The sequence below is a fragment of the Hipposideros armiger genome, unplaced genomic scaffold (genome assembly GCF_001890085.2).
Source record: "Hipposideros armiger isolate ML-2016 unplaced genomic scaffold, ASM189008v1 scaffold_167, whole genome shotgun sequence".
In the NCBI taxonomy this organism is placed as follows: domain Eukaryota; kingdom Metazoa; phylum Chordata; class Mammalia; order Chiroptera; family Hipposideridae; genus Hipposideros; species Hipposideros armiger.
This window is the reverse complement of record NW_017731517.1, coordinates 2927953-2949373: the sequence shown is the minus strand read 5'-3', so window position 1 is coordinate 2949373 and position 21421 is coordinate 2927953. Positions and strand designations below refer to the sequence as shown.

Here is a 21421-nt window from a genome sequence, read left to right as displayed (position 1 = left end):
GTTCCCAAAACACACAAGTACTGCTGAAAACACCAGCCAACTGCCCACGTTAGTTAAAAAACAGAGGCACTTAACAATTTGGAATGGAATAACCTAATGCTCCTAGAACTACAGAAGTAAAATAACCTGACTAAAAGGAGAGGAAAGGCACCTCTGTGCACAGATGAAATCATCAGTGTCTACCCACGGCCACCAGCAATCACCCCAACAACACCATATGCAGGTCGAAAACTTAGAGTCAGCACGAGTCATGTTTTACAAAAATGTGACATTTACAGGAAACTTGGGGACCAGACATTAGCAGACAAATGCTGGATGGAGCTTTCAAATGAAAAAAAACAAAAACAAAACAAAAAACAAAAAACACCCCACCTGACGTGGCGGAATGTAGTGTAATAAAATCAGCAAAAAATCGGGTTTAACTTAAAATGTATTTGTATGGTAAACAAGCTCCAATCTAATGAATTTATTTACTAGACAAATGCATTGTAAATCTGGGACTGACTCAACGCCACAGTGTATTTTAATTTGATAGCTCACGTTCAAGGAAATCCACACGATGCAAGTGAGAATGGGAGTGAATTCCTAAGGACAAAGTATATTTTCTTGAATTGCCACCAAAGTCTTAAAAATGACCTACTAAAAAGCCACAAATAATTTACACTTTGATCACTTACAAGTTGACAACAGGTAAGAATAAAAATTAATTTAAATGGTGATGTGCCCACAGCCTGAGGGTCTGAGGAGGAAAAGGAAGGATATAATTACTGAGGACCAGAGTCCTCCAGTACTGGTCGCGCTTCTAAAGCTGATCACAGACATTAAACAAGGAGACCAAATGGACTCTCCCCGCAGCAACAGTGTGAAAATATAAACTCAGCATTGTTAGACTGGATGCATATAGACGACTTCTTGGTAAGATTTATTCCAAGTGTCCTCATACCTTTCCCAGAACAGACCAAATATCAGCTAAATTAAGTCAGGGCAAAAATTATTTGGTCTCATATACGTGTGACTGGGCTTGAGCTCCATTTAAAGAGGACGTGGCCATGGGCCTCACTCAGATCGTAGCTTGTGTGGGGAAAACACTCTAGTGGCCATGATGAGACCGCTGAGTTCCTATTGATGCTAAAATAAGAACAAAAGAACAACATGGAAAGTGCTATTCTAACCGAGAACCTGGCTGACCAGCTGTAGGAAGGCATCACGGAAACTCATGCGCAAGCATCTGGACGGAGGGCTCTGCCTTCCTGTATTTCCTGCTAGATATTTATACACACAGGCTGAGTCACGCCTCACACAGGCTGGGCAAGCTCCTTGGAGCTGGGTCACTGTGGACAAGGCTTCTGAACATGGGGAGCAGCCTATATGGTGTCCGCAGCCAGTGAAGCAGGAAAAAAACACATAGTGCCATGTCATCTAGGGGAACCCAACCCTCGAGGTGCCAGACTGAGAATAAAATCACATTCTACTTCTTAAACATGCAAACTACCTGTACGCTTTGGGATGGTTGGAAAGACCATCAGGGTTACCTCTGTGCCAATCATTATGTTGCTGCAAGATGAACCACCTCTGAGTTCAACTACAGTTCCCTACTTTTATTTCATCTGAGATGAAAAATGCAAAGAAAACAACACTGACAATCCGTGATCACCCTCTGCGCCTCACCCTCTGGGTGGGTGTGGACAGGGCTGGGGGGCACTGTTTCCTTTACCTCACTTGCTAGCCTTTCATATTCTTCCATCAGCCTCTCATTCTCTTGATTCACAGCAAGAACCTTACATATCCTGTTAGCCGCTGTCTCAGCCTGTAAAACACAATAGGTAAACAGGACAGCTCTGTCGACAGGGATGCGCATACACGAAACGGAACATGGTGGGCATGAGAAGGGAGCGGGGAGATGGCGTGCCGTACGTGGTGCAGATTCCAGGTTAGGGTGGGATAAAAGTGAGGGTGTGTCTGTTAAATACTATGAATCATTTCACACCTTTTTGACAGTTTTCACACAGACTTACACGGCAGGCTGAATATACTGTAGGGAACAACAGGGAGAGACCATTAGTCTAAAACACAAGCTCTGTAAAACAGCAAGCAAGTTAGTAACAGAAATGTATGAATCAAGGAAACCAAAATCTCAGGTCCCTGAATGTCCATGTGAGCACTCTCTGACCTCAGGTCTCTAGGGTGAGAACTCTCTAAATAACATTAGCCTTTAGGAACCAAAGCAAAAATGATGGGGTCCCGAACACATGTCATTGTACTGAGTTCATGGAAGGCGTCTCCTGAAGTAAATACGTAGAACTTGCTAGATGGGGTCCTTCCTCAGAGATGAACTTGATTTAAGACTTTGTTTAACCTGCATTGGAAGTTGGTGAGGTATTCCTTCTCTATCATCATTTTGTGCAGGGAAACTCGGACCCAGAGTGGCCAAGTGCCGGAACCATGGTCACCGGATGAATCAAGAAAAGCAACTTTCTTGTCTGGGCTTCCAGGCTACAGCCTGTCCCAAAGCCTCACCTCTAAAGCCCTAATATGAGCTGATTTCTGGTTATCATCATTTGCTGGTGATGGTCTTAGAGAGACCACAGTCATGATACATCCTTTGTCCGTCCCACTCTAGCAGGGTTCTCCAAGTAGAGATACGTGAAGGGGCAAGAGACAGAAACAGATGAATATGGAGAAAAAAGGACATTCACCCACAATTTTCCTCGGGCTCTTTGTCTTAAGGAATGTGATTTTTTTCTTTGAGGTTTTAACAACTGTTATCCTTTCCCTATTTCACTTAAAATAAGATTAGTCTTGAAAGATGTCAGAAGAAATCACTGACCAGCAATTTCTAGGCAGAGGAGAACCAGGGCACTGGAAGGCACTTGTTCTCCTTGGTGAATTTCTCCTTACTGCTCAATGAATGTGGCTCAATGTTCATGGCACCTGTTTTTTCCTAAAGCACAAATGTTTCCTACAATTTACCAATGAAATGAAAGCAACATCTTAGAAGGAAAGAGAGAGAGAGAGAAAAAAAAACAAAAACACTTTGGGAACTGCCTAAAGTTAAAACTGTTAAAAAAAAAAAAAAGTATTCACAGTTTGGGACTTTCCATATTAGGTCATCACAAAACACTTGGATTCCAAGGTAAGATGTGAAGCGCGCACACACACACACACACACGACACCCATGCGGAGCAGCACAGCCCCCGACGACGCGTGTTGGGTACCTGCTCCGCGCCCGCGAAAGCATGGTAGAAACAGGACACGTACGTCATGATGGCCCTCTCATCCGGTTTGGGGGTGTTCACAATGTCTGAGGGAGGGAAAAACAGCACAGAAAACACACACTCACACATGAAGAGCAGAAACCAGGGTGAACAAAGGGAAGAACAAATTGGTTTTCTCCGGTCGATTTTCTGTGTGTTTCTTGGGCCCACAATTCTGAACCTATTGTGATGGTCCATGAATAGAACGATTTGCACCAGCTCATTTCTTAAATAATCAAATGAAGGCTTTTTTCCTCCCCCACCCTTGATAGGCTCTTAAAAGTGCAGTCAAGGCATTAATATGGGAGCCCATGTGCTGCATGTCAGAGCTCACTTCCACTTCTAATGACTTATGGGGCCCACGTCCTCTTGACCGTATCAGGTCATCTGCCACTTCTGCTCTGAGTGACAGATGTCACTTTGCGAGATGCTGGGAATCGCAGCAGAGACCCAGTGCCCCATCTCTCCTGGTGCTTCTGCACGCCCCCACCACATAGCTGTCATCTTTCTGCCCCGTAAACAGCCTGCTTGTGTGAAGATGAAAGCCACTGGAGAAGCATGTCTTGTAATGCCTTCTATACATACTTACCGTGCCATATACAGAAATCATCAGGAGTGACAAAACAGCTAAAGAGAAGGAGCCACACAGCTTGTACACATTATGGTTCTTGCTACCATTTGTAGTAGCTGCCAAATTAGCCAGCAGGAAGAGAGAAAACAGAACCACATGACGCACGTCCTTTCTTCCTCCACATTGGCAACAACCACTTTTTGCCTTTTTAACTTTAAACTCAGCTCAGTCACTAGGCAGAATGAAGTTAAAAAGACACCTTGTAGCTCCCTAAAGTGAAACCTAGTCATTTGGTTTCCAGAGGGTATTAATAGAAAGGATGTGGGATTGTGTAACAGTATGGAATCTTCTGGAAAACAAACATGAACAGCACACTGGTGCGTGGACAGAAAGTAAGTTTCGAAGGAGACTAAAAAAGACACACGACTGCCTCCTCAGAACCAGACAGGTCTCCTTACTTGGAGGAAAGGGGAAAAAAAAGGAGAGAGAAAAACGACTGAAAAAAAAAATTAAGACACAGAAGGTGAGGGGTGAGTGGTGACTCACGTTTTACATCCTCACCTTCTGTGCACCAGCAAAAGCATGATAGTAACAGGAGACATAAGTCATTATGGCTTGCTCGTCGGGTCTGGCAGTGTTTACTAAATCTGTGTGGAGAAAAGAAGGTTAACTGCTCCAGTGTTCTAACCCCACCAGGCTCCTACTGAGTGCCACCTCAGAGAAGTCAGAGGAATGAATCTTCCTTGCCACCCCCACACGTTTATGTGGTGAACACTTTGGGTCTAATCAAAGAAGTCACCTGCAAAGTCGTTCCTCAGGGTACTTTTGAGAACTGCCAGCAGAAATAAAAGAATTGCCAAAGAGAAGGGCATGGCTAGCTCAGAACTCAGTCGTGTCCATGCCCTCCAGGATTCGAAAGGACGCACACAACAGTACACACTCCCAGAGACTTTCTGTCGCTGTACACATGGTGGCCCAGGGGTCAACTGAGACCCCCTCTGCAGTCCACACATGACATATGCACCCACAAATCTAACCTGGTGGCCACCTCAAAAAACGGTTTGTGGAGGAAAACACAGAAGCAGCTTTCATAGCCTTTTAAAAGCATGAAGAGAGTTAAGATGATGCAGTGTGTCACCAGTTTTTACCACAGATCCAATTAGATGCTCAAAAATTCCCACGTAGGGTTCAGAGACCAACACACATGACAGGAAGTCAGGTCAACAGCAGCAGGTAGGAAGGCAAGGATTTGACAAGAGGGATTAGCAATCTGAGAGGAGGAGAGCAGGGTATGACAGGAAAATAAAAGGGTGGCAGGAATAAGAAAAGTTAACATGATGCTGTGGTGATGGTAAGTCCAAATGTCATCACCAAAGATACGAAGGGTAACATGGCGGAGATCTGCGGAGTAGGTAGACAGGTCACAGTGTACCCCACACCCTCATCAGTCAGAAGGTTCTTATGAGAAATTACTCTACAAAGAAAATAACATAGTGTGTGAGCGTTTCTCTGAACCATGTGTCACAGGGAGGAGGAAATGAATAGAAAGCTAAGACATCCCATCCACTGCAAAGGATAAACAGAATGGATACGTGCCCCAACCAGGGTTCAGAGACCAAGGAGAAACCTAAGAACCAAGAAAAATGTCAGTAGGCCAGAGCTATAACGATGGTAACCTTGAACTTGCCCTGAATTGTAGTATATTCATTAATGAACTGGAGGCATTAATGAACTGGAAGATGAATTTATTAAATGTCACCAGTTTTCTCTTCTTCTTAGTATCTTAGTAATTAATTCAAGTGAGTCAACTCTGGGTAATTATTTACCGCATGGAAACATCAAAGGAGAGAACACACAAATGCAAATGTAGAGAGGATAGATGAAGAAAAAGAGAAAGGAACTTTTCTATGTTGCTACTTCATGGTTTTATTGACTTTCTCCCTCTAAAGAGTTTTGGAGAAACCATAAGTAGAATTCTGAAGAGTGTATTCAAGTGTTAACACCAGTAATATAGGTGTTTGATAGATGGTTAAATTAATAAGTGGGCAATATTAAAATCCTAATTGAAAGATCAATGTTATGGGTTGAATTGTGGCCCCCAAAAGATATGCTGAGGCCCTACCCCCCTGGTACCTGTGAATGTAACCTTATTTGAAAGTAGCGGGCTTTTGCAGATGTTCAAGTTAAGATGAAGTGGTGCTAGAGTAGAGAGGGCCCTTCATCTGATATGACTGGTGTCCTCATAAGAAAAGGGAAAGAGACACAGAGACAGACCCAGAGGGCAGATGGCCATGTAAAGACAGTCAGAGATTACAGCGATGCTGCCATAAGCCAGGGAAGGCCTGGGGCTTCACGGAGTTGTAAGCAGCCAGGAAGCACGCTTTCCTGGAAGCTTCAGAGAGGGCACACTCCTGCCAACATCTTAGTTTTAACTATAGCCTACAGAACTATAAGAAAATAAGTTTCTGTTGTTTCAAGCCAGCTAGTTGGTGGTAATTTGTTACAGAAGCTGTAATGCAATCACCAAAAATAAGGTGGAAAGAAAGTTGGCTACTAATTATAATCAAGCTCTTTGCTATTCCAAACAATGCTAATTAGTGGAAGTAACAGACCATTAGGGACTGATATTCACAACAAACAGTGTAATGCAAGTTCCTTGAGGTCCGGACTCTTCCTTACACATCTTATCCCCTGCGGTTACCTAGCAGAGGGTCTTGTTCACAGTAAGTGCTCAATAAATGTCTGTTCAGTGATAAGTGAATCATGAAGAAATGAAATGAATGAATGGTCTCCACATTTGTGCTTTAAATGGTGTGCCATAGGTACAGCTCATGAATTCATCACATATCAAGGGCATAAAATGCATTTGAAACTATTTCCCAGCATGAATGATGCTGCAAAATACTGAGAAGTTCTTTCAGACCTAACTAAACTAAATTTAATTTAGACGAATTAGAAATGAAATGTGCAAGTTCAAGACGTACACTGATGGCTGATATTCTATATTCTATATTTTGATTCCCTAACTTCTAGTTGGAAGGAAGGACTTTTTTCCTTGTGGAGTCTTAAGCATTTCACAAAAAGATTTCTACACTAAACTTGTCTCTATGTGGTAGGGAAATTACTTTATGTTGTTAAAAAATTAAAATAGGAAGTTTTCTTTGAAAACCACAAACAAAGCTTTCTGTTTCTTTGCCAAAGCTGAACCTTTTACCAAATCCTTTCACTATAACTTTGCTGGCTTGTTTGTGTGCAGGATTTAAAAAAAAAAAAAAGGAGAAAAATAATTTATGAACAAGCTACACATGAACTCTTCTAATACTCATTGAGGAATCATGAATTCTTAAGATGTAACTTGACTATAAAGTTTTGCAAATCCCCATGCATGGCCACAGTTTATGTGGTCCATAGACTTTATAAGAGTCAGTAACACAATGTTTGTCTCACCTTCAGCATCCAACATTTTGGGAATATCCAGATGTTTCTCTGCAATTTCCATGGCCAGGTTAATATTTCCTACTGGGTCATCCTGCATGAAAACAGCACAAGCAGTTTTTAAAAATGTATTTTTGAGCAGGACATATGGATGCTTTCTATATACCTCACTTCGGGGAAGAGAACTTCCCAGTCACACAAAACCATAACAGTATAAATAATTTTCTTGCTTATCGTTTCCTATTCACTTCAAACATTTAGAAAAAACGTCAAAAATGATGCGAAAACCACACAATCCATGCACAACGCAATTCATAAAAATCTAAACAAAGGTTTATGAGAACAAAGGCTCTGCAGGTGGGGGGAATGGCGTCAGATATTTTCTTTGAACAGGAACGAACACCCTGAATATGTCAGAGCTTATTTTCAACTCTAGTAATAACAAAATGTGAATAATTCCAAATGAAATCATGAAGCATACATTTTCAAGATCTGGAAGGTGCCCATGGAGAATATTTAGTTCAGCACCCTTGTCTTAAATGTGAGAAAGCAAAGGGGTAAAGAGAAGGTGCTGCCAGGTGGAAGTGTCAGGTCACTGAGGAATGTGACAGAATGGCCCAAAGAGCAAAAATCATGTTTCTGGATGTTAAAGACCAGAAGAAATTACAAAAACTTGCAATTTTAAATGAAACTTGTTAAGAAATTCTTAAGATTATGTTTACCTGCCACTGTAAAACTGGTTAAGTATATGTAATGCAACAAAATAAATTTACCCATAGGTGTATAACTGAAATACTGAAAAACTAAAAGACTTATTTAATATTTTTTGTTTTGATCCACCAAAGAGATCGATAGTTATGAATCTAGGATGGGGGGATGTAAGAAAGAAAAATCAAAATGAAAAGTAGTATTAGTCCAGGGATGACTTTAATGAATTTTAACATCAAAGCCTCTTAAACATTTTAGAAACTGCAATGCTTTGCAATGAACACAATGCTTTTAATATGGTGAAACATTTTAAAAGTGCAGGCTTCAAAAACGTATTCATAGTACTCAGTGAAGAAACCAAAGTAAGCTTCCTGGCCTCACAGAGCATATAATTACTTCAGGCAAAAAGATTTTGAACTAAATGTTGTTAAACAAATCATAGAAGCATTTCATTGAAAGCAGAGGGAGTCCTACGTGGACATTTCCTACTCTTTGTTTTTAATTTATAAGAAAAAATTCAGCATTAAAAATGGAGAGTAATGATTCTGAGACTTTGTGAACGTTATTTCATTTAGACTGAAACTTAGAGATAAAATGTGGCCATAAAGGGTTTTCTTGGCTCAGCAACTGGCCATGTAACCTTGAGCAGATTACTGAATTCCTCACTTTCTTCATCTGTAAAACTGGGATATAATTCCTACTTTATAGGTGCATTATATTTAATGTACATTATGAAGATTGAATGAGTATGTATAATATATAATATATACTTACTAATATATGCGTTAATATTAATGTACATATATGCATATCATATTAATATATATAATATATAACAATATATTCATACATATAATAAACATATATGCCTTTATTTATAACACTGTCTTATCTAGAGCTATGTAAGCATCATCACTTTCTCACCCATCATAGATGGCCAATTACCATAGGTCTGTTGACCTTTTGTAATAAAAACTGACCATTATAAACTTTTTGTGAAACTAGGTCTATCGAGTACAATCCCCTCATTTTGCAAATGAGATAAAGATTAATTGAAAAAAATATATACACTGTCTGTATGTTTGAAACATTTCAAAATCAGGGATAAGGGAATATACACTTTGAAAAGTTGAGAAATTCTGGGTGCTCCGTTCTTAGGCTACCTTCCATCGCAGAGCTGTGATACCCATCTCAGGATACAAGCAAATTCTGCACGTGCTGCCCTGTGGTCAGTGGAGACAGGCCAGTAAGCAGGTGACAGCTAACAAGGTGGTGAAAGCCAGGACGCCGTCCAACAACCATCCGTGCCACACAGGTGAGGGCATCATGCAGGTGTGGGTTCCAGCCAAACACAGCAACATGATGTGAAGGGCCAGCTAAGCACACCAGCAGCCCGAGAAATGTGCCCTAGTGCCACTTGGAGGACCGTGGGTGGGGGCAAGGCCCTCGGTCTTAAATCTTCCCACACCATTACGTCTAAGGCAGCCCAGACTGTCTGCCACAAGATGCACAAGGCATGGAGTTCTTTTTTTCCAGCAGAGATGACATTTTCAAACTACTTTTAAAGGAAGAATTTGAAAACGATTTGAAACTTAAGCACCCTAAAGCTTAAGCTTAAAGGGAGAATTATAATTTTCTAAGTTGAATTTTCGGAAAGGAGAAAAAAACAAAATCCCCAAATTTCTTTTCTAGGGTATAACTAATATCTTATACCAACAGTGAGATCATTATGAAGTGCCCTGTGTGTGAGAAACAAATGAATCAGTTCTGAGTAGCTATGTCTGCAACTAAGTCCTTCAAAAAGGCAAAGAGACTGGAGAAAGAAGGCTGAGTGAGAGGATTTAAACCTTTCTTCATCCTCCAAAAAAAAAAATATATATATATATATATACATATATATATATATATGTATATATATATATATTTGCTTCTCTTCTCATATTTACAATCGAGAAAAGTAAAGTCTGTAACAAATATACATAAAGCCTTCACAGTATATCAAGCCCAATCAATAAACAGTAGCTTAATTTGGGCAACAGGGTGACTGGTGTTAGGTCCTGCCCCGCCCTTGTTGTGACAGGTAAGCATTTCCTGATACCCTGCCCATCTGCATCGTGTGGCAGGCCAGCTGGGGGGCTGTGTGTTTGCAGAGTTTAGTGCTGATGTGCTCATTTTCAGGACGACATGCTGGGGGCGGGCAGGACGCAGCATGCCAGGCCCCAGAACAACCTTGTTAAGCTTTGAGTAGTCGATGAGGTCGGGCCGGTGTCTGTGGATGAGCGCACAGAGCCCAAGGCCATCCTTCCAGCTGCACAATGTCGAGAAGAACAGGAACATGTGTTAATGCAGAGAGAGCAGCAGCAGGGTCTGCGCTGCTCACACGCTGGCCTGAAATGTGGGCGGCGTGGCCCCTCACTCCCTCCCGTGTGACTTCGGGCAGGAAAGGCCCCTTCCGTGCACCTTCCTCCCAACCTCACACAGTGATCTTGAAGCCCCTTCCTTGAATACCTGTCTTCAGGTCTGAGGAGGACTGCCACCCCCTTGCTGTCCACTTCGGTTCTGAGCTTCACGCTCACTTTCCCTGGGCTTCCTCCCTCCTCCTGCCCAGTCTGGGTCTGTGCTGGGAGAGCTGGCAGTGACTGGAGGGAAGGCGCCTCTCAGCTGCTGCCCCGCTTTCTCCTCTGCCACTGTCCCTCCAATCCCGACTGCCTCCTCCCTCTCCTCTCCAATCTCCATTCTGGACCTCTCCCCAGAGTCTGCCTACAGAAGGACGCCTACCCTGAAATGTCCAGAACACACTTCCCTCCAAGTGTTCTCACACACTTAAAAAGCCGCTCTTGGAGATCCCGGGCACCCTCTGTCTTTCATCATAAGGTTACTATTTTTTTTTTTTAAAGACAAAGACATGCATGTAGGTACCTGAGGGGCTCAGCAGGGAGGATGTGGGTTTCCAGTCTGCCTCCCCAGAGACACCGGTGCTAACTGTTCCTTAGACAACCCCTGGCATGGGCGCCTCTGTGGTGACCAGTGTGTCACCTGAAGGCTGGGGGTGGGAGTTCTGTTCCTCAAAGGGCCAGGAGGAGAAGGGAACCCAGGGCCACTAGCAAGAAGGTGAGTGGAAAGCACGTCTGGGACCTCTGACGTTCTACACTGGGTCCTGTCACCCTGCAGACCGTGTCAGAGGGACACGGGAGGCCTCTCACCTCTGTAAACTCAAGGCTCAGTGCCTGGCACCTGGCATCTGTTCCCCCAAAAGAACCGCCCCAAGTTTCTGTTGTGTCTCATCCTTATTCTTCATTCTCATTCTCCATGGTGGTGGCCCCCATTTATATTCAGAAGTGACCCACCATCCAGAGGCTGAAAAACTAAACCACTCCTCTAATAATGGCGGAGGATCTGCCTGAGAAAGGAGACCAAAGCAAGTTACAAAATCATGCTCTCAGATGACATCTGGATTTCATTCATTCACGTTCCTCTAATTTTTCTAATATGATTTCCCTACGTCTCTTGAATTCCAGCACAAAAAGCCGATTCTGGGACAGAGGGAGCAGGGTGTCGCTAGGACAGGGGGTATCAGACTCCGCTACAGCCCCTGCTTCCCACTAGGAGCCATTCCTTGCCGCCATCTCCCAGTGCGAGGTGACGGACTCGGGAAGGCGCCTTCTCACACAGTCTCATTCTGACCACCCGTCCTGGTGCCTCATGATATTCACTGGTAAATGCAGGGCTGTTCCACCAGCATCCTGGACCTTCCGCACACGCTTTCCCTGAGAGACTTTAAGCACCAAAAATTCGATGGCCTTACTCCTGCCACCAACAGGAGCAGGAAACAGTATAAACAGACATGGTTCCCTCCGCCCCACGATTCTCACGAGGAGGGAAGGACCCCAGGGCCCTGGTGCTCACCTGGTGTGGAAGTTCTGAATGTTGACATTTCTATAAGGAGCGGTTTTCCTCTGACACCACAGCAGCAAGCCTTCTTTGGCAGAGGTTTCTGGAATGACAGCCAAGAAAAGTGTCCACAGGGAAACGCTCACCACTCCATTCACCCAACTTTGGTCACTGTTCCCAGGGGACCAGCCACCTAATGCATCATCTCTCCTCGTAGTTTCGGCAAGTGGATGGGGGCTGGAACCTTGCGCCCAGTAACGGACTTCTGATGATGCTTAACAGACTCAAAAAGGCAACTGCACGTTATGACAATAAATATAAAACCGACATCAGGGTTATTGGTAACTTACCTTTCTTATAAAAAATTTTAAAATGTGTGTAGTTTATGACTTAACGAACCTGTCACTCACTTCATTTATAATTTATATTCTTAGGTAAATGGAATTCACAAGGGCCACTGTGTCTCCAATTTATTCTTTTACCTAGAGATTTCATAATACTTAAAAGCTTTTATTGGTACATTTCAAGTTTGGCCACTTGAGTTTTGACCAAGTTAAAAAACCAGCCACTCCCTGTGGTACCAAGAAGCTGCTGCTGGGAGCACAGTGCAGGTGCTGGCGTCCCAGAGGCCACCCTCTGAGTCCACCCCTCCACTCCTCAGGGGCCACACCTCCTCAGGCTGCTCCAGACACAGGCTGCTCAAGGAAAGGCACATTCCTGCCCCATGTGGGGCTCCTCTGAGAGCAACTTAGGCAGCAGGACCCCCAATCGGCCTGGCTGATGTGGCCTGGAGACAGCACTGCAGAATGAGACTCTTTGTCCCCAAGCCTTCCCTTCCCCTTCTCCAGCACAGGTGTCTCCTAGGCGCTTTGGCCCAAAGGCTCTCTCTGCCATCTCCAGCTCCCCCCACTTAACCCTCCACAGGCACTTCCCGTGCACGTCCACGCACGAATCTTTTGCACTTCTGTTATGGACTGAATGTTTGTTTCCCAAAAAAATTCCTATGTTGAAGCCCTAACCCCCGGCATGATGGTTTTTAGAGATGGAGCCTTCAAGAGGCAATTAAGGTTATATGAGATCATGATGGGATTACTGCCCTTATAAGAAGCACTAGAGAGCTTGCATGTACGGGCGCACACACTCTCTGTCTCTCTCTGTCTCTCTGTCTCTCTGTCTCTCTCTCTCTCTCTCTCTCTCTCTCTCTCTCTCTCTGTCTCTCTCTGTCTCTCTCTGTCATATGAGGACACAGCAAGAAGGAGGCCATCTACAAGCCAACAGAGGGCCTTCAGCAGAAACCAGCCACACTGACACCCTGACCTTGAACTTCCATCCTCCACAAGTGTGAGAAATACATTTCTGTTGTTTAAGCCACTCAGCCTGGTGCTTTGTTATGGCAGCCAGAGCTTCTAACGCTATCATGGCACTTACTGCTGAAAGACACCAAACACTTACATACACCAAACAGCTCCTCAAAGCCACTAACAGGACCCAGAATCCTGCCTAATTGAACTGTTAACAATTCTGAAAGCCCCTGTAAACATGTAGACTCTTAGGTAACACTAGGTTCTCACCTTCCATCTTAGTAAGGGCTTGAGGTTGGCTTTTTCAAATCAAAGTAAGTATTCTGCAATTATTTATCTAAGTTGATCAATCTAGTTTGAACTTTTCTTCGACCCGTAACCCAGCTGAAGTAAACACACTCCCCAAAATGTCATGTGCTACAAGAATCATTTGAATGATTCCTGTTCATGTCTCTTACCTAGAAAATTCCTGTTAATGAAAAAGACTAACAATTCTAAAGCTGTATTAATATATTAACTGGTATACATGTGGAAATATGAAACGCCATACCTAGTTGTTGCACTATACACTTAGCTGCCTGCCTTTGGGTCCTGGCCAATGTACTAAGGAAAAGTACATCGGGAAGAAATAATGCTGTATTTTATAAAGTTTAAATGAAACAGATTAGAAAAATAAACAGAGGTAAAGCAGATCCATGAAATCTTACAACTGCAACTGAAGTTAGACTTACAAGTCTGTGAGTGTCATCTAATTTCTATCTGCCTGTGTCTAAACACTCTTAGGCTATGAATGTCGAACAAAGTTCTCTCCTTGTTTCATTGGCTGTTCTCATCAAAGATGACACTCCCATCCCCACGTCCGGGCTTTCAGCAAAAGGTCAACGAGCCTGAGCCAAGTATATCCATGACTGTGGGACACCTGGCTCCCTGCAGGGGCAAAGTGAACGCTGAAACGTGGCCATTTGGCGCACACTCGTCCACACACAGAACCCCTGATGGGGGTGTAAAACGCATGCTATAAATAGGTAGTGTCATTTATCGTGAAAAAAATGTATGACGCACCCAGGAACCCCATGTACTTACATCTGGACTGCCCTCACCAACAGATATATTAATCTCTCATTTATTTCTTGGAAGAGACCCATCATTCTGTTGAAGGAGACTGGCTCCTCAAAGGGTTCAGTTTGTAATAACAACATCTTTTTCTCCATATATATATCATTAAAACAAATTAAGATGAGTTTACTGTAGACTTACAGAAGTTAAGTGAGGTTGTTAAGAAATGACTCCCTAAAGTAAAACAAATAACAATATAAGTCAGCAAACCAACATCATCTACTATGTTGGCCATTGAAAGATCTGCTTGAAGAGATTTAGGCACTTTGCTACATGAAATTAACCACTTTTGAATGTATTTAATTTCTTGATCTTCTAAAAAGCAGATTAACATATTTTTATGGTGATATTTTAGAAACTACTGTGGTTTGGTTATCTAATTATTAGTAATAATTTTGGGAAAACTCTCTAATGAATAATACGATCATAGCTATCCTTGAAATGAAATAAGTCATTAATATCATTACAATGTGAAATTTGTAACCAATGAGAAAAAACCTGAGGCCAAGTTCACCTAAAAAAGGATTTCCTACTCTAGCAGACTCAATAGTGTAAATAACATGTTTAAAAATAATATTTGTATTTTAAGGTGGGTTCAACTATTTAAATATTTAAATTTAGAAGTATATCAAATTTATAAAATTATTATAAATTACTCTTTTTTAATAAATATATAAGAAGCATCTTGTTCTTTTCATTAGCATGAAAGGAGTGTACTCTAATAAAAGTACACTGTACGAGGTTTTCAAATTCAGACTACTTTTTTTTTTTTTTAAGATTTTTATTGGGGAATTGGAGGATGGGAACAGACAAGTTGTTGTCCTTTTGTTCTTCAGTTTAGTTGTGGAGGATGTTGCTTCACTGGCCCAAGTTGGCACCATCATTGCGCTCTTCCTGGGGGAGGCAGATCAGTCGCCGGCTTCTGGACGGCCACCCAGGGTGGCTGCTGGTCGCTCACACTGGCTGCTGGCTACTCACAGTAGGCCATGGCAACCCACTGCAGCAGGGGCTGCAGCCTATGCCAATGCCGGAGACTCATGGCAGCCCAGCTCCAGGTTGAGCTGTTGTTCAGCATCTTAGCTGTAGAGAGCAGTGTCACTGACCCTCATATGTGGGATCCAAACAGGGGCCCTCTGGCGTCACGCCACTCGGCCAGCCCCAGACTACTTATTAATTCAAGCTGGCTGTCATTCTGAACCTGAGTTATTGCGGTTTTAATAAATAATATGTTTGATTTTTAGGTCATATAAATGGAGCTTTAATGCTAGAAGGGAATAATCTAAGGGGATCAGAAACTCCTTACAGGCAAGTAGTGTAAGCTTCCAATCATCGGGTACAACAGCAGGCAAATTGTTGATTTTTAATGTTTCCTGGTTGATTAGTAACTAAAATCACTTAAAAAGGCCAACGTCAGAGGGTACTCTGTCCCAGGTAGAATTATAAACAATGCCCCCAACCCCTCACCATTCAGGTACCTGGTTACCTGTTAGGTGACAAAGTTAAGGGTGGCTAACTGGACAATTCAAACCACCTTTAAATATGTTCTACAGCTATACATTATGTGATTTGAGGGCTAAATAGGCAATGTTCTAATTTTTTAAGAATGTCGATTTGAAGTTTTCAAAAGTGCTGAATAAATGCTCAAATATTTAGGGGTACAGTGGGCATAAAAGTCTAAAGATTTTCATCTTCAGTGGTAGCACCAAAGATTGGGACTCTATTACAATGACAGAACAGCTGTTATGCAGAAAGAAGGAAGGAAGAGAGGGAGGAAGAAAGGAAGAAAGGAATAAAGGAAGGAAGGGAGGAAGGAAGGAAGGGAAGGGAAGAAAGACAGGGAGAGTGGGGCTGGGGGAAGAAAGAGAGAATGGAAGAGCAAAAAACCTTGGATTTTGATTATTTTTTTTGTACCTGAAAAAAACAATGTTTCAGCTGTAAGTCTAAAGAACTCTGTTATACTTGTGAATATATTAGTATAATAAGCAATAAGAAAGCTCAATAAATGTTCATTTTAAAAAGCGACTTCTGGGCTGGCTGAGTGGCACGTTGGTTAGGAGTTGGCTTGGGACACCAGCTCTGAACAGCAGGGCTCTGGTTCGGATCCCATGTGAGGGCCAGTTGCACTGTGCCCTCTACAGCTAAGATGGTGAACAACAGTTCAACCTGGAGCTGGGCTGATGTGAGTTACCAGCAATGGCATAGGCTGCAGTGGGGCTGCAGTGGCTGCAGTGGGTTGCCATGGGCTACCATGAGAGGCTGGCAGCCAGCATGAGCTGCTGTGAGCCACCGTGAGCGGCTGTCCAATGGCTGGCGAGTGACTGCCTCAGCCGGGAAGAGTGCAATGATAATACCAACATGGGCCAGTGAAGCGACGTCCTCCACAACTAGACTGAAGAACAAAAGGACAGCAAGTTGTCTGTTCCCCTCCCCCAATTCCCCAGCACTGTTCCCCTCCCCCAATTCCCCAATAAAATCTTTAACAATAAAAAAATAAATAAATAAAAAGCAACTTCTGTTCTGAACATAAGCTCATCTTTTCCAAAGTGATTCCAACCCCATGAATGAAAGAGTATTGCTTGTGTCTTTTCCTGGAGCAATACAAAACTTGTGAAAAACCAACTTATGTACCTTTCATTCAACCATGGAAGTCACTGTTCAATTTTATAAAACCATCTTCAAATTTTAATTTGTAAGCTCAGTTTACAAGTTACTCTAAGTCTCTTAATAAAAATCAGAGTTTTAACCATGTCGTTTACCTTCCACTGAAATGTCCTGAATAGCGAAGCGGAGGATGATAGTCCAGATCATGCCCAGCGTCATTTTCACATTGCCATCCACAATTTCTTTAGGGAAGAAAAGTCAACAGCCCATTAGTGTAAAGATAACATAATCAGTACATCAAGTTTTCCTATAAGCTATGTTTTCCGTAAGTTTTGACTTCAGAGATATTGGAAAAAATATATATGGAAAGACCAGTTTATGTTCTTGTAAGTGTCACAGTGTGTCTAGTTATACATATGATATTCATAACCAAATGTCTCCAGTTTAAATGAATTCTGAGTTAATAATAAGCACGAATCTTGCATATGCATCATCAATGAAAACAACCCATGAGTTTCCAAAGTTTAAAGACTAGATGAGCTAAGACTTTAAATACAGTTGCCCCCACTTATCCACAAGGCATATGTTCCAGGACCCCCAGTGGATGCCTGAAACTGATAGCATTGAACCCCATACATACTATGTTTTTTTCCTGTACATGCATACTTTTTCACTTAAAGGAAGTTCTTTATGGCTTCTTTTGGCGTATTCAAATTGCCAGCATCACTATTCTTATGCTTTGGGGCCATAATTAAGTTAAATAAGGGTGAGTTGGACATAAGCACAGTGATAGTAGATCTCGTAAGCAAGATGGCTACTAAGTTCATGATGGCGGGAAGCATCGACAGCCTGTACAAGGGACAAAGGGGTGATTCACATCCCGGATGGGATGGAGCAAGATGGTGCAAGAATTCATCATGCTACTCAGAATGGCACACAATTGAAAACTTATGAATTGTTTATTTCTGAAATTTTCCATTTAATATTTTCAGACTGTGGTTGACCATGGGTAATGGACACTGCAGAAAGTGAAACTGTGGATATGAGCGACCACCATAATGAAATACCGAGAACATAGGCTCATCTTTATCCTGGTCCCTCTTCCAGCTCCCCAGTTGGCAGGTTCATGGACACAGTCGTGTATAGTGAGAGGGAGGGTTGTCTCAGCTCCTGCCAAACTCACCAGGACTCCCGATCTCCCTCAGAGAAGGAAGAGGTCACGTCCTTCCTATCAATTAGTTCTCATGAAGAGTTATTGGGATGTATAAGTTCTTTCTCATTCCTATAATTGGTATGAAGATGGCATTATATTTGACTCTATTATTTACAAATACCCCTAGAGACTGGTCTGCCATTCATGACACATCTGTCCTCATCTCTGTGTGCTCAGGGCCTAGTGGAGAGCCTGACATCCAGTGCAGGCTCACAGCCCCTCCTGAGGTCAGTGTGGTATCAGGGTTATTCCCATCACAGCTCACCTTCAGCGCCGATGGACACCAGTTTCACGCCTTTGCTGGCTATATAATCCAAGGCTTTGTTGACATTGGCAATTTTGTGGAATCGCATTTTTCCTCTGTCAGGTTTGGGCAGCCTTTCCCCTGTTGGATAAAAAAGGAACAGTGTAGACAGAGAAAGCAACCCCTTGAGGCAGAATCAAGATGTTGAAATTCAGAGTCCGTGCTTTCCTTAAGTGGAAATAGTTATGTTTCTGATGTGTCCCAGTTCCTGAATCATAGGACAGAGGGAACATTAACCGCAAAACTTTCAAGATCAAATGGGCCGGTGGGGAGCCACGCTACTAAGGCCATATGCTTTTCAGATCTGCTGGGAGTGTCCGTTTCAGCCTATGAACCAACTTACAAATGAGTAAAGACAGAAGCTACTTGGAGTCACTGGAGCATTGGGGTTGCTGACTAGCTGTCAGACGAACTCAGGGCATCCTAGTTCAAATCACAGAGGTGGCTGCCAGGGCTCGTCTCAGACATCTGATTATGAAGATATATGGACCCAGCAGACTTGCCATCTGCCTTCCCAGTCACACTTCTTCAAGGGTGACCCGCTCTCTAGTCCAAAGTCTAAACCAGCCAACTGATATTCAGGGCAAAGCATAAACCCTCTGGGATTGAACTCCTGTTTCCATTGTTTTGCCAGCATGTACACTGGCTTTTTTACATGATAGACAATTTTTGGAATGCACACTAGCTAAACTAAGAGTGGAGAGGGCAGCATGGTGGATAGTCATATAAATGTTATTTTTTTCTTTCCTTATTTTGTTACCAGGTGCGTGGTATAAACATTATTTTAATAAGTCAATTTTAAACAGAATTCTTGCCCTTTTAAACAGAAAAAGAACTCCAGGCAGATTGCTTTTTGAAAGGGTTTCTTTGCCAATAATACCATGTTCTGGCCTAGCCAGGTTCCAAGGGAAGCTGTGATGCAGTCATGTTTACATAGAGGCGGATGTACTGCCCACACGCAGAGAGGGTAGGTGGGCAACACCGATGGAAAATGCTTCAGACCAACCTGAGATGACTTCTAAAAGCAGCATGAGCTTCAGGCCATTCCTGAAGTCTTCCTCGATGTTCTCAATCTGGGTGCCAGCTTTCCTCAGGTGGGAGTTACACCAGGCAGTGAATGTCTGCAATGAGAACCACACGCAGCTTAGCACAGCCCCGCCAGCAGGCAGACCCCTCAGCAGGGACAACACGTGACATCTCACTCATTCTGGGGAGTCTAAGAGGCTGGAGCTCCTTGGACCATGACACAAAATTGGGTGGGAAGACTGATTTGAGGCTTAAGGTAAGATTTTAGTAAAATTTCCTCTTTAGAGACCAAAAAAAAAAAAAAAGAAAGAAAAAAATCATTTCTTTGGTATACCAATGTGAGCAATTTTTGCCTTGTTTGAAAAGGTACCACATTTACACCTATGCCTTCACCTTGTGAAAACTTCTTACTTTGTAGGGAAGATAGATTAAATCAGGATGTGCTTATTCCCGGCATGCAACAAAAATAAGCTAGCTTGCAGAATGGATGAATAATAATGTTGAAAGATTGTTCAAATGTCTTACTTTAGAGGAGAGGGTGGGCAGTTCTGTGTAGTGGAAAGGGGAGGTGGTACCCATCACCATGAATTATCTACAATGAGCTACACTGGATGAACAACAGCTTTAAACAACTAACTAAATCAATTAAACAAATTTGCAGTATCATCAATCACTAAAAAAATAATAATAGTAGTAGTAATATGACCGCCTACTGGCATAGACCCTGGGTTTCAAAAACATTAGACACAGACCAGCCCGGGAGGGCTCACTGTTTAGTGATGCTGTTAACAAGTTACCGGGGAGAACTTCACAGGAAAGATGGACTATATATTAAGTGGCATCCAGAGTCATTCTGTTTATTTTTCAAGCTTCTTTTAACTTGGCTTCCACTTGTGCACTATTTCCTGCCAAAACCAGATTAGAAACGCTCCTGGCAGCTGCTGGCTAAGAATTCAAACTGTCCCCTAGCCTCGCAACAGCTGCTGGGCTCAAGAACAAAGCGCCCGTACATTACACTGGGCGGAGACGCACAAATAGGCTTGTGTTACAGACCAGAAAATGAACCTCTCAAAAATAGACTGCTTCCAAGGAAGACAGCAGACGGTTTCCATAAAAATGATTTTCCTGGGTAATAAAGATGATTTCCAAATTTGACTAACAGTCACTTATTTCAAGAAATGTGTGATGGCATTAAGTACTAGCGCAAGAAAAAAAATGTAGTTATTTTCTTAGATTTGCAGTAATACTTTTTTTTTTTTACCCTGAGAGCCTACACTGATAATTATTTCTCCTAAAACACATGTAAGCCTTAGGTAGAAACAGAAGAGAGACTCTAAGCCACATATTCTAGATCTGCACCCAGACAATGTGCAAGCCACTAGCCATTCATGGCTATTTAAGTGTAAATTAAGGAAAATTAGAGGAAATTATAAAATTTAGTTGTTCAGTTGCAAAAGCCACCTTCCAAGTGCTCAAAAGCCACACATGGCTCACGGCTGCTGTGTTGGATGTTGCAGAAGGTTCTATTGGACAGTGTTACTCCAGGTAATCAAATTTTTTAAGCTAAGATTATTACAGGAGTCTATTGTTTATTTGTTTAAATATGAATTATGTGCTTGCTTTTTGAATAGATAATACATGTCCTTCATTCACAATTCGAGTGGGAACAAAAGGCTTAGAGTGAAAGCTTCCCTCTCACCCTTGTTCCCAGTTCCCTGCCCCAGAGATTTGTTTTTTTGTGTATCTCTTCAATGATGTTCTACACATGTATAAATACACACACACACACACACACACACACACACACACACACACACACACCTTTTTTTTTGTCCCTTGAACACAAATCATAGTATACACACTGTTTCGCACTTGGCTTTTTTCATCCACTTAAAAAATATAACCTAGAAGGGCCGGCTGAGTGGCTCAGTTGGTTAAGAGCTCGCTCAAGAGTTTGAGCTCTGAGCAACAGTGGTTCGAGTCAGCCCGAGCTGAGCAGC

At 42.6% G+C, this 21421-nt stretch overlaps 1 protein-coding gene across 1 annotated transcript in view; it reads right to left on the bottom strand.

Annotated features, from left to right (window-relative positions):
* Positions 1–21421, bottom strand: part of LOC109387717 (alpha-actinin-2) — a 53092-nt gene that overhangs the window by 11546 nt on the left and 20125 nt on the right. Inside the window, exons 2-9 of the mRNA XM_019651800.1 lie at positions 19402–19516; positions 18357–18476; positions 17034–17120; positions 11876–11963; positions 10199–10277; positions 7274–7355; positions 3217–3302; positions 1715–1807 (exon numbers count right to left, since the gene is read on the bottom strand). Coding sequence (XP_019507345.1) covers positions 1715–1807; positions 3217–3302; positions 7274–7355; positions 10199–10277; positions 11876–11963; positions 17034–17120; positions 18357–18476; positions 19402–19516 — 750 coding nt within the window. The remainder of the gene's footprint in view (positions 1–1714; positions 1808–3216; positions 3303–7273; positions 7356–10198; positions 10278–11875; positions 11964–17033; positions 17121–18356; positions 18477–19401; positions 19517–21421) is intronic.